The 14525-nt window shown below is 42.8% G+C and overlaps 1 protein-coding gene across 1 annotated transcript in view; it reads right to left on the reverse strand.

The window, feature by feature from the left end:
• Positions 1-12463, reverse strand: part of CTSC (cathepsin C) — a 32862-nt gene extending 20399 nt beyond the window's left edge. The window contains exon 1 of the mRNA XM_083436612.1: positions 11830-12463. Within this exon, the coding sequence (XP_083292738.1) occupies positions 11830-12007 (178 nt within the window). The 5' untranslated portion in view covers positions 12008-12463. The remainder of the gene's footprint in view (positions 1-11829) is intronic.
• Positions 12464-14525: the final 2062 nt, after the last annotated feature.

Raw genomic sequence — 14525 nt, forward strand, 5'->3', positions numbered from 1 at the left:
GGTGTTATTAAGACAAGCGCTTCCAATAAAACCAAATTTGACCCAAATTGGAGCTGCCTGTAGACCCAAGCAATCCAGTTCAAACAAAACCCACCCTCTGCAAACAGGGGCTTGTAAGTTTTAGTTAGAGATAGACACATCCAATTTTGTTTGCTCAGCCACATTACACAAAGGGTTAATCTGAGGTGCAGCTGGACATATTTTGTGTGGCATCACAAAAAACAAACAAAAAATGAGCGTGCAATAATTTTTTGTGCAGCTGGGCAAATGGGATTCAACAAGGTGCAAAGTAGCTTCTAAAAAAGAAATAGAGAAGATAAAAAGAGCACAAAACGAAGACAAATGCTGGTTCCTTTCTAATGTTCAGAAACTTATACAGATAGCACAGGGGTCAGCAACCTTTTTCAGCTGTGGGCTTGTCCACCATCCCTCAGACCCTGTGGTGGTCCGGACTATATTTTGGGGGGGAAATGAACGAATTCCTATGCCCCACAAATAACCCAGAGATGCATTTTAAATAAAAGCACACATTCTACTCATGTAAAAACACGAGGCAGGCCCCAAAAATAACCCAGAGATGCATTTTAAATAAAAGGGCACACTCTACTCATGTCAAAACATGCTGATTCCTGTACCATGGACTGAGAAGGCGACTGGGCCGCATCCAGCCCACAAGCCTTAGATTGCCTACCCCTGAATAGCATATTATGGGACCAATTCCTTGACTACTCAGAGCCATTTATTTACTCAGACTGAACTCTACTTAATCAGGCCATGTTCAGTCATTACATGCTGGTACAAAATAAACAGAAGGTCACACCGTGCCATGGCGCTTCCTCTCACGTTGCCATAGGATCGTAGGATGGTTGAGTCGGAAGGGACACCAGGGGGTCATTTAGCCCAACCCCTTGCAAGGCAAGAATCACAGCGATGCTGAACTTGCTAAGATGCCTTTTGCTTCGAGACAGGGCTGGGGCTCAGCTTCAGTCTTATTGTTTGTGAGAGAGCCTCACCACCCAACTACAGGTTAAGAAAGGGAGATATTTCCTTCCCCTGAATACAGTGGTACCTCGGGTTACATACGCTTCAGGTTACATATGCTTCAGGTTACACACTCCGCTAACCTAGAAATAGTGCTTCAGGTTAAGAACTTTGCTTCAGGATAAGAACAGAAATCAGGCTCCGGTGGCAGCAGGAGGCCCCATTAGCTTCAGGTTAAGAACAGTTTCAGGTTAAGTACGGACCTCCGGAACGAATTAAGTACTTAACCCGAGGTACCACTGTACTTAATTTGTTCCGGAGGTCCGTTCTTAACCTGAAACTGTTCTTAACCTGAAGCACCACTTTAGCTAATGGGGCCTCCTGCTGGTGTGCGATTTCTGTTCTCATCCTGAAGCAAAGTTCTTAACCCGAGGTACTATTTCTGGGTTAGCGGAGTCTGTAACCTGAAGTGTATGTAACCTGAAGCGCCTGTAACCCGAGATGCTACTGTAATGAAATGGTGGGGAATCCACTTACTCCCCCTCCCATGGGCGTATCCAGGATTTTTGTTGGGAGGCGGGAGGCTTTCATTAGTGGGGCAGATCCACAGATTTCTATTGATTTCTACTGATTTTTACTGATTTAGAAAAGCGGCTGCCCCCCAGGCTAAGCTCATGCACCCCCTTCTTTCCCAGATACCTCTATTTTTGGTACCCTCCCTGTAGCTTTCATTTCCCCAAATGTCCTGGCCTTTCCACCATTCTCTGATTTTTTCTTCTTTCTTCCTGTCTCTTTCTCTGTTGATTCTTATCTTCCTCTTTCAAGTTCTTTCAGCTGCAAAAACTTGGGGCGGGGCGGGTGACTGCTAGCTTGTGCAATAGGGGGGAAAGCTGAGAATAAACATTGCATATAGTCCTCCCCCTCCAATTTCTTATAGACCCTGATGTAATGCATACAATCAACTATATACAAGCTGACTCCAGTCGCCAGCTTAAAAACAACACCAAAAAAAAACCAGCAGAGCTCCTGCGTCTTTAAACAGCTGCACTACAGACAAACTTTGCTGGAATTTTTTATCCTGTGTGATAGGAATTTTGAGGTCTTAGATATATGGAAATGTTCATAAATGTAGTAACCAAGCACGTACATAGATGAGCACAGGAAGGCCAACCTGGAACCATTTTGATTCCTAAACTGAGCCAATGTTTTCTCTGCAAGGTCAAAGTGGGAAACCTCCCCATTGTCTCTTTCCTCACAAATCCTGTCTTAAGGGCACATTTAAGATATGAATAGGGTGTGAGCCTGTGACCTGGCCCAGGAACTAAGTATTTATCATTACAAAAGACTAGCCAGGCTCCCCAGGAAATCCAATCAAGTAACCTGCTGGACAGGAGAAAAACAATGACAGGAGAAAAACAACATTTCAAATTTCTGTTTTAAGACCGCCTTTTTGTGATGTAGGTGTGATGTATCGGAGTGGTGGTCTTAGGTGACACCCCTTCTGTGATGTACATATGTATGATGTTTCTGGGAGTGGTCTTGATCTACAGGATGGCAATTTCAAAAGTCTATGGTAGTTTCCTCAGGAGCCATCATCACCTAGTTGTTTTCCCTGTCCCCTTTGCACGTAAACTCTGATAGGGGGGAGAGAAACTCTACTACGTGATCAGCCTTGAGTCAAAATGTGAGTGCTGTGATATAGTTTGTGGGAGGGGAGGGTGGGGAGGAAGTCACCAAGAGGTTTGACCCTACAGAATTACATATAAGTAGCAACCAAGGTACTTATAACTGCTTGGTTGGTGCATGCATAGGTGTGAAATGGTTTGTGTTGACAAGGAATGGGAAGCATGGAGGAATGCCACCAACTCGATAGGGTGATGTAGAAAAATAGCAAGCATATTTATATATTTATAAATACAGTATTAAGACAAATGCAAAAACTTCCGAGTTGAGCGCCAGCGATCATGGCGGCCCCCTGCTGAGCACCGGAGGGGGAGCTCCGAAAAAAACAGGGTTCTACCGCTACGGCGACGTGGTGAACCCCTGAAAACGTAGGCGGAGGAAGCCTACGTCCGTGGGACTCGGCGGGCACCAACAGCGATCCCCTAAAACGTTTCTGGGGCTCAGGAAGAGCTCCGGAGTGTGGAGGGGGTAACGCGGTGCTGAGAGTCAATCGCTTCTTTTTCGGAGAGACGTCGCACAGCCGTGATCGGAGGAGCGCTCAACTTCTTCTTGGGACAAATTGGATTATAAAAGAACTTTCCGTGAGTAGGAGAACTACAAATTTTAAAAGGGAAAGAAACAAATTAAGGAACTTTTGGATTTGGCAAGTTAAAAAAGCAAGCTAAATTAGAACCGAAGCGGTAAGGTTTAACCAGGAAGTCAGCCTTCCGCTCTGTATATAGCTGGAAACAAAGACTTTTGCGTGCCAAACCTTTAAAAGTGCTTTTGAAGAAACGGAATCTGGCGTTTTGATAAGGATCTTTTCCCCCCCTAAGTGGCAGGGAAAAGGGGGGGAAGGACTGGAAACTGTATTGCCTGCGTAAGAAAGAGCTGACTGTGGGGGAACCACCGCCCGGCGCGCCCGGCGCGCCCAAAACCACCGCCCGGCGCGCCCGGCTCTGATCTGTCAATCTGAAAACACAGGGTAAAGGAGGGACTGCGGAGAGAGACTCTGAGATTTTAAGCTCTGCAAACTGGATTATACTGTTAAAAGCTGAGACTGTTTAAGTTTTGTTACTGGGAGGAATTAGCTGCAAAGTTGCTGGGAAGGAGAAGGAGAAGACGGGAGCCATTGTTCCCAGGGGCTATTGTATCCCCCTGGTGGACATAAGGATTGTTACAAAGACTGATACAAAGAAACAGAAAGCAACTGGGAATTTTCCACTGTTTGGTTTTAAAATCTGACAGCCTGCTGCAGCTGGGAAAGTGACTGGGGACTTTCCACTGTTTTGACTTCAAGTCCGACAGCTAGCCTCAGCTGAGAGTGACCTTGAAATAAGTTGCTGTGGTATGGCAAGTGATAAGGGAAAAGTAGACCAGCTGCAGGAGAAGACTACAAGATCTGGGAAAACCTTTTACTCAGGAAGAAGAGCCTCTATACCTGACCCAATTGGAGGTGCATCTGTACAACCTAAACCAAAAGCTATGTCTTCAACTGAGGACCTTTTCAATACAGGATTTGCAAAAATTCAAGAATCATTAAATAAATTGACAGAGGAGGTTGTAGAAACAAACAAAAAGCTGTCAGAGACATCTTCTAAAATAGATCAAAATACAGCTTGTATTAAACAAAATACGAATTTAATTCAGCAATTATTGCAGGAATCATCAAAAACAAGGAAAATTGCAGAAGAAGCTAAAGCAGCTGCAGAGGCCACAGAAGAAAAAATACCACCGATTAACAGGCAACTTGAGGACTATAGAACAAGATTTTCCATGCTTGAATTAAAAGATAAACAAACGAATCTCAGGATCAGATCCTTGCCAGAAATTGAAAAAGAAGGTCTTAAGGAATTTCTTGCACAGGAATTTGCAGATTTCTGGAAACTGGATCTGGATAAAGAAGAAATCAAAATAGTAAGTGCTTTCCGACTGGGTAAAACAAGCAGGAGAATCAAGACAAGAGACTGTTTGGTCACCTTTGGATCTAAAGAGGAGAGAGATAAAATTTTGGGACTACATTTCCAAAGGCCTTTGGAAGTTGGTGAATCAAGAGTGGAATTGTTCAGGGACATCCCCAAACATCTCTTAGACCTCAGATCTAGCTACAGAGACTTGGTCACACAGCTGAGAAAGAACAACATCATCTTTAGGTGGGAGTTCCCTGAAGGGCTTTCGTTTAGTATAAAAGGAAGGAAAATAAAAATAAAATCAGTGGAAGATAAAGACAGATTTTTAAAGGACTACGAGGAGGACTTACAGAAGGAATTCTTTAAAGACCAAGACCCGTCCGATACACAAGAGAGAAAAAGGAGAGATATAGCTAAAGCAATCTTGGATTTGGACAAGACGACACCACCGGGACCAGAAGAGAAAGAAGACACATTGGGAGCTACTGGAGGAATATAGCAGACCAATTTCAAGATGTCTCTGCAACTATTAAGCTGGAACTGTAACGGTCTAAACGTGGTTTCTAAGAGAAAATCAATTTTTCACATTTTAAAAAAAGAACAATTGGACTTGATTTGTTTACAGGAAACACATGTAACCAGGCTCCATAGAAAAATTCTAATTAATAAAAGACTAGGTCAAGAGTTTATTTCATCGGACAAAGTTAAAAAAAGAGGAGTGGTGGTATATGCAAAAGAGAGCCTAGCACCAAAATTAATTTTTAAAGATGAACAAGGAAGATATTTGGCAATTGAAATTCAACACCATGGACAGAAATATCTGATTGTTGGCGTATACGCACCGAACGAAGGAAAATCGGAATTTTTCAAAAAGTTACATGAGACATTGATGGACTATCTGGAGTACAATGTGATCTTGATGGGAGATATGAATGGAGTTGTTTCTACAAATATGGACAAGGCACAACGGCAGGTAGTCACCAAAGATGGGAGACTACCGAAAACCTTTTTTGAACTGACTGATAACCTGGACTTGGTGGATATCTGGAGAACCAAAAATCCTTTAGAAAGAGAAGGAACCTTCTTTTCTGAAGCCAAAAAGACATGGACAAGAATTGACCAAATCTGGATCACAAGAGGACTGGCACCAAAGACAAAAAAAGTAGAAATCTGCCCAAAGACTTACTCCGACCACAATGCTGTAAAGATGGTAATGAACTTACAACCAACTGGTTCTTTCAGATGGAGGATGAATGACTCTCTGTTTAGAGATGAGGAAATAACCAAGAAGGCCCAGAAAACTCTGAAAGACTATTTTGAGATAAATTTAAACACTACGGTGGAAAAAAGAACTGTATGGGACGCAAGTAAAGCTGTTATGAGAGGATTTTTGATACAACAGAACGCACTCAAGAAGAGATTACAACAGGAAAAAAGAGAAAAGATATTGGAAAAGATTAAGGAAGGTGAAAAAAGACTGAGATCAAATCCAAAATCACAACAAATCTTGAGAGAGATAAAGTTATATCAAGTACAATACATGCAAATGATAAATCAAGAGATTGAATGGAAGGTCAGACAAATGAGACAAAGAACTTTCGAATCAGCAAACAAATGTGGAAAGTTATTGGCATGGCAAATAAAGAAGAGACAGAAAATGAATACAATAACAAATTTAGAAGAGGAAGGAAGAATTATTCAGAACCCAGTGGAAATTAGGAGTGCCTTTCAAAGATACTTTAAACAGCTTTATTCACAACAACCACAGAAGGAAGCAGATATGGAGGAATTCTTGAAAGAAAATGGGCTACCGGAAATATCTCAAGAAAGTAAATTTAAATTGAGCTGCAGGATAACAGAACAAGAGGTAGAGAGCGCCATCCAAAATATGAAACTTGGCAAGTCCCCAGGACCTGATGGGTTGACGGCAAGATATTATAAATCAATGAAAGACTGGCTAATTCAACCCTTGAAGGATATATGTAATGACATATTACAGGGGAAAAGGACACCAGAAACGTGGAAAGAAGCTTTTGTGACTCTCATACCAAAGACAGAATCGGAAAAACACCAACTTAAGAACTATCGGCCTATATCATTACTTAATGTGGATTATAAAATTTTTGCTGACATTTTGGCTAGAAGATTAAAGAGGGTTTTAGCGGAGGAGATTCACAAGGACCAAGCAGGCTTTCTCCCAGGAAGGCACCTATCTGATAATGTAAGGAATATAATTGACATTTTGGAACTTTTACAGGAAAGAATAAACACAAAAGCAGCTTTAGTATTTGTGGACGCGGAGAAAGCCTTTGATAACATTTCTTGGGGTTTTATGAAAAAGAATCTCCATAGTATGGGGGTAGGCCAAGAGTTCGAAAATGGTATAGGTGCAATCTATTCTGAACAAAAAGCAAAATTAATTGTTAACAATGTTTTGACTGAAGAGTTCAGAATAGAAAAAGGAACACGACAAGGTTGTCCTATTTCCCCTCTGCTTTTTATATCGGTCCTGGAGGTGTTGCTGAATATGATTAGAAAGGACCAGATGGTAAGAGGGATACAGGTCGGAGTTAAACAATTTAAATTAAGAGCATTTGCAGATGACTTGGTTTTGACATTGCAGGAGCCAGAGTCCAGTGTGAAGAGGGTTTTAGAACTGATTCAAGAGTTTGGTCGATTAGCAGGTTTTAAACTCAACAAAACAAAAACTAAGGTTTTGACAAAGAATCTAACAGAAAAAGAGAAAGAAAGGTTTCAGAATGAGACAGGTTTGACAGTGGTGAAAAAAGTGAAATATCTGGGAATTATTATGACCTCAAAAAATGGGAACTTATATAAGGATAACTACGAAAAATGTTGGATGGAGATAAAAAAAGATCTAGATATATGGTCTAATCTAAAACTCTCACTGTTAGGTCGTATTGCTGTGATAAAGATGAATGTATTGCCAAAAATGTTATTTTTGTTCCAGACACTGCAGATTATTGATAAAATGGACTGTTTCAAGAAGTGGCAGAAAGATATATCCAGATTTGTCTGGCAGGGCAAAAAGCCAAGAATAAAATTTAAAATATTAACAGATGCAAAGGAAAGAGGAGGCTTTGCCCTGCCAGACTTGAAACTTTACTATGAAGCAGCAGCTTTTTGCTGGCTGAAAGAATGGCTACTTCTTGAAAATACAGATATACTGGACCTAGAAGGATTCAATAATGCGTTTGGGTGGCATGCTTACTTATGGTATGACAAGGTTAAAGTTCACAGAATGTTTAAGATTCACATTGTCAGGAAAGCATTGTTTAATGTATGGATTAGATATAAGGATTTCTTTGAAAACAAGACTCCAAGGTGGTTATCTCCGATGGAAGCAAAAGCAGTCAAAAAACTCAATATGGAGGCCAATTGGCCAAAATATTGGGAGATACTAGAACAAGATGGAGATAAACTGAAACTGCAGAGTTTTGACAAATTAAAAAGTAAAGTCCGTGATTGGCTCCACTATCATCAGATAATGGAGGCATATAAATTGGATAGAAAAATTGGCTTCCAGGTGGAAAAATCAAAATTGGAAACAGAATTGCTAGAACCCAAAACTAAGGTATTGTCAAGAATGTATAATCTGCTGCTGAAATGGAATACACAGGATGAGGAAGTGAAATCAGTAATGATTAAATGGGCACAAGATGTGGGTCACAACATAATGCTAGCCGACTGGGAACGGTTATGGACCACTGGGCTAAAGTTTACGGCATGTAATGCCCTAAGAGAAAATATTATGAAAATGATATACAGATGGTACATAACACCAGTCAAACTAGCAAAAATTTATCATATGCCCGATAACAAATGTTGGAAATGTAAAGAAACTGAAGGTACCTTTTTTCATCTCTGGTGGACATGCCCAAGGATTAAGACCTTTTGGGAGATGATCTATAATGAACTGAAGAAAGTATTTAAATACACATTCCCAAAGAAACCGGAGGCCTTTCTCCTGGGCATGGTCAACCAAGAGGTACGTATGAAAGACAGGATATTTTTTATGTACGCCACAACAGCAGCAAGAATACTTATTGCAAAGTATTGGAAGACACAAGAATTACCCACGCTGGAGGAATGGCAGATGAAAGTCATGGACTATATGGAATCCGCAGAAATGACTGGCAGAATCAGAGACCGGGGTGAAGAGACGGTGGAGGAAGATTGGAAGAAATTTAAAGACTATTTACAGAAACACTACAAGATTAATGAATGTTAAAATAACATCAGATTGAATGTAGAAGGTTATTGGAGTAAAATTTTAAGGATCAGAAGACCCAACATTCTAAGTTCTAAGCATTGAATAAGCTATATTAAGACATTCAAATCAGAAAAGAGGTTAATTATGACAGAGGAATGGGATTTGTTGTTTAATTGTATGAATTGGAATACAGGGAAGGGAGACTCGGGGAAGTCAGAGAAACAAGTTAATGCAAGATTAATATGAAGATAAGATTGTTTTTATTTCTGTTTTTTGTAGTATGTTATGTTTGTGTAATTCTGTATGTTTTTGGTGTATTGTTTGTTGTTTTGTTTTGCTTTGTTGTCTTTTATGCAAAAACGAATAAAATATTTATAAAAAAAAAAGCAAAAACGTTGTGTTAAAAAAAAATAGTCTTTATAAGGCCTTGCACACCATTTTTCTGGGTTCCTCCTCTCTCCTGTGGGTGAGGGGAGCACCCTGTTGCAACAGATCAATAAAGATCAAGCTTACTAGCTGCTTTGCTTCTCAATATTCTCTGGTTGGCCTCTGTTATTCTCTCCTACCAATAGGGAACGTATGTAAGGACTCTATATGGACTCTTGGATACCCCATAAGGGAAAAGGGCAACACCTGGCAACAAAAAATGACACCCTCCTTTTGGTTTAAGGGTGGGACGGTCTTATCGGATGGAAGTAGACCCTGATTCACAAAGAACCACAGAATTGTAGAGTTGGAAAAAGACCATGAGGGTCATATAGTCCAACCCCTTGCAATGCAGGATTTTTTTTTTGCCCAATGTAGGGCTTGAACCCGTGACCCTGAGATTAAGAGTCTCATGTTCTGCCAACTGAGCTATCAGGTGGGCAGGATACATTCTCTGCCCAGCACACACAGAGGCCCTGCTAAGAAATGAGTTGTTAGTATGCTAGGGCTGGATACCACAACCCTCACAGTAGACCACAAGACAGACTGGGAGAGGGATGTAACTTCAACAAAGTGTCCATTTTCCCAGCATTCCAGTTACCTGCACTCATGCACCCAAAGATTGTTGAAAAGGAAACCCCCCCACCCATTCCCCCCCCCCAACCACAGCATGCATGAACCACTTTATGCATTCAGCTGCAGGACCTTTTGCTCAAAAAGCAAACCTGAAGGAGCGTCTCCACCCCCATCGTTCAGCCCGGACACGGAGGTCCAGCTCTGAGGGCCTTCTGGCAGCTCACTCCCTGTGAGAAGTGAGGTTACAGGGAACCTGACAGAGGGCCTTCTCGGTGGTGGCGCCCGCCCTGTGGAACACCCTCCCACCAGATGTCAAGGAAATAAACAACTATATGACTTTTAGAAGACATCTGAAGGCAGCCCTGTATAGGGAGGTTCTTAATGTTTGATCTTTTACTGTCTTTTTAATCTCCTGTTGGAAGCTGCTCAGAGTGGCTGGGGAAACTCAGCCAGATGGGCAGGGTATAAGTATATATCCTGCCAACCTAGCAGTTTGAAAGCATGGCAGTGCAAGTAGATCAACAGATACCGCTGCAACGAGAAGGTAAATGGCGTTTCTGTGCACTCTTATTATTTTATTTCAAGCGGGGGAAACATGCAAAACAAAGTAGTAGCTGGAAGGAACAGAGTTTGCCCTGGAAGGTCATCCCCTTGGTTTTTAATATCCCAAGGCAGGATGGGGTTGTGCAGCAGTAAGGAAAACATCTTTTCATTTTCCCAAGAGCACTGCATGAGACTCGGGGTCGCTTTGAGCAAAAGTTTCCTGCATTGCAGGCCTTCCGGCTAGTTGACCCTCGCAGTCCCTTTCCAACTCTACAATTCCTACGATTCTCCTCCCTTCCCTCCATGTCTGGAGCAGAAACAAGGCTGGGAGCCTCCACCAACGACCTGTTGCTCAAGAAGGTTTAGATAAGAACAAAAGCAAAAAGACAGCGTTGCTTCTGCGGTAGAAGATGTGACTCATTAACAGAACTGGAGGTTTTCATGTGTGAAGAGCTGAGTCACGTGTGATATTGCAGAGATAACTATCTCATAGTGCACTAGTTGAGTATACTCCAATGAAGTTGAAGAGGCCAAGATGGAGCCTCAACACAGAGCAGCAGTATACCTCTAAATACAGACACGGGGGAAACCACAAGCACCTGTTTTCAGCCCCACTAGTGAGCTTCCCAGAGACATTTGGCTGTCCAAGGTTGTAGGAGGCAGAGAAATGTCCAGTTTTAGATCCATTTTGGCCTTGAGAAGGTCAGCAAACATTACAGTGGTACCTCGGGCTAAGTACTTAATTCGTTCCAGAAGTCCATTCTTAACCTGAAACTGTTCTTAATGGGGCCTCCTGCTGCTGCCGTGCCGCCGGAGCACAATTTCTGTTCTCATCCTGAAGCAAAGTTCTCAACCTGAAGCACTATTTCTGGCTTAGTGGAGTGTGTAACCTGAAGCGTATGTAACCCGAGGTACCACTGTATGATCTTAAGGCGGGAGGGGAAGCAGCTACGAAGTTAGAAACTTGTAAAGCCCCAATGATTTTTTTAAAAGGGGAGTTTGAACACGCGTTCAATCTGTGACCCTTCTAAAGCTTGCTTACTTTTGCTTTCTATTCCATTTTATTTGCACAGCATTCTACTTTCTGTCGCTGTGAAATACAGACCCCTTTCTCCGCTGTGAACTCGCGATATAAAATAACCCGTACCGAGCGGAGTTTGAAAACCGAATGCAAAGTTCAGCTTTGCCTCCAACAAGGAAGGAGGGGGTTTCCTGAAAATGATCCTACCCAGCCGATCTCCTAGGTAGGAAGTAAACCCTCCGGGAATAGTGAGATTTACTTCCGAAGTCAAGGAAACGAAATCTGCCAAACCGCGCCGCTGGGCTGATTCGCCGGATGTTTTCCAAACTTGCCTTTCTATTTGTTGGCGTTGTTTTATTGGGGGAAGGAAAAGAGGTCAGAATGGAGAGCAGTAACGGGAACAAGAAACGGGGATCGCTCCTGGAGGCGGAGGAAGTTGGAGAGGCGAGCGCCCTGCGCTGCGCGCTGTCACTTACCCACTTCGGAGCAGTTTATGTGCCGGCTCGGGGATCCGTGTCCCCTGCCCACCTGGAAAACCCAGGTCCCCACTAGGTCCTCGAAGGTGCAGTTGGCCGGCGTGTCGGCCCAGCTCGGCGGCAGCTGGACGAGGAAGAAGACGAGGAGGAAAGCCAGGCGCCGCGCCAAACGCGCCATTGTTGCGCCCCGAGGTTCTTGGCACGGAGGAGGAGAGCGCGCGGGGGATCAGCAAGGGGAGCAATGGGGAAAAAAAGAAGAGACCCCCTTCCCCGCTGGGCTTAAATCTGTCCCCGGAACGGCGGGGCCCTGCTAGGTCCGCCCCCCGGGCGTCACGTGTGAAAGGGGGCCAGGCGCTTCCTCCTCTCCGGCTCAGAGCAGCCGAGCGCAGAAAACGGCCTCCTATGAGCTTTATTCCACCTGGCTCAGCCTTCGCCGCGCCGAAGGCTTGGCTCCACGTCAAATTGGGAAGGGACCACCACGGTCATCTAGTCCAACCCTCACGCAATGCTGGAAATATTTGGCCCCGCGTGAGCACTCGAACCCACGAGCCTGAGATTAAGAGTCTCGTGTTCTCAACAGCAGTGGTTCTCTTAAAAAATAAATAAATAAGAATTTCAACTTAACAAATTATCAAAACATATCATCTTCATTATTCCCTCCCTGTTTTCCTTTTTCCTCCCCAAAGAGCCCTCCCTCCCTCCCCCCAGACTTCCCTCAGTTCCTCTCTCTGATTTCTCAATAAATGTTAACTCTCTGCCTATTGTAAAATTATATAAATCCTAACATTATCTATCTATTATGTTAACAATAAATTTGTGTATGCTTATTCAAAACCTGCCAAGGAGTCCAATTCATTTTGTTGTCTTTTTAAGTAGTTTGTAAAAAGTTCCCATTCTTCTTTGAAGTCACAGTTGTCCTTGTCTCGCAATTTGTATGTCAGTTTCGCCAATTCTGTATAATCCATCAGTTTTTCTTGCCATTGTTCTTTCGTTGGGGTTTCCTCATTCTTCCATCCTTGTGCTATCAAGACTCTTGCCACTGTTGTAGCATACATAAATTCTTTATTTTCCTTGGCAGGTCTTTTCCTACCATCCCTAACAGAAATGCTTCTGGTTTTTTACAAATGTTAATTTAAACATTTTCTTCAATTCATTATATATCATTTCCCTGTTTTTTAATTTCTCTGCATTCCCACCACATATGGTAAAAGGTCCCTTCTTTTTCTTTACATTTCCAACATATGTTTGACGCGGTTTTATACATTCTTCCTATCTGTACTGGTGTTATATACCTCAACAGCAGTGGTTCTCAAACTTTCCTCTGGGTCAGGTATTTGCTTGTGCTAGGCTGAATTTTTTAATTGTTAAGAAATACACAGGAGAACAACAACAACAACAAAAAAATGAAAACACTCCTAGCAGTGCTTGATTTAGGTGGTGCTGTGGGTTAAACCACTGAGCCTAGGACTTGCCAATCAGAAGGTTGGCGGTTTGAATCCCCGCGACGGGGTGAGCTCCCGTTGCTCGGTCGCTGCTCCTGCCAACCTAGCAGTTCAAAAGCACACCAGTGCAAGTAGTTAAATAGGTACCACTGCGGTGGGAAGGTAAACGGCCTTTCTGTGCGCTGCTCTGGTTCGCCAGAAGTGGCTTAGTCATGCTGGCCACATGACCCAGAAGCTGTACGCCGTCTCCCTCGGCCAATAAAGCGAGATGAGCGCTGCAACCCCAGAGTCGGCCACGACTGGACCTAATGGTCAGGGGTCCCTTTACCTTTATTGTACTGTTGGAAGGAACCACGAAGGACATTTGGCCCAAGTCCCTGCAATGCAGTTCTTTTCCCTCCTCCTCCATTCTCTTTGCTCTCCTGCTTTCGGTAGGGCTTTCTTTTTGGTTAGTGTATTTGGGTATCTCAGCCTTTTCTGCCCCCTTCATTCATCAGGAGTTCACAGCACATTTTTAAGTTGGTCAAACTTTAGGAGCCATTGTCTACTCAGATGTCCTATTGAATTCAGGGGGGAATACTCTCAGGTAAGTGTGGTTAAGAAAACAACCAAAGACACATGGATCAAGCCCCACTCTTGAGATGCAAGAGCCATGTCACTATCTGATTTTTGCAATAAATAAATCTCACCCTACTTTTAGTGGTGAAACACAAAGCCAAAATCTCTTTGGTTTAGAATGCCACAAGCCTCAACCCATTTTAAAGGGTTTAATTCATTACTGATTATATTCAGAAGCAGTAAAGTTACAGGAAGTTTTGAAATAGCAGCTAAAACGCGATGCAATTTGACACACCCAGCGAGTGGCTTTTTAATTCAGTCATTTTATTCCTTGTCTGTGTTTGCAATTATACCATATATATATTTAGATGGCTGTTTATTTGTATATATTTTAAATTTTTATATATGGATGTTTTATATAAAAATTAGGCACTTGTAATGCCTAATAAAGGTCTGGCAAAGAAGAAGAAAAATTCAGTTGAAATATTGATACACGTAAGAGCAGGTACAAAAGGGACGCAGGTGTCGCTGTGCGTTAAACCATAGAGCCTAGGACTTGCTGATCAGAAGGTTGGCGGTTCGAATCCCCGTGACGGGGTGAGCTCCCGTTGCTCGGTCCCTGCTCCTGCCAACCTAGCAGTTCAAAAGCACATCAAAGTGCAAGTAGATAAATAGATACCACTCTGGCGGGAAGGT

This window comes from Podarcis tiliguerta (assembly GCF_965153285.1).
Source record: "Podarcis tiliguerta genome assembly, chromosome: 4".
NCBI lineage: Eukaryota > Metazoa > Chordata > Lepidosauria > Squamata > Lacertidae > Podarcis > Podarcis tiliguerta.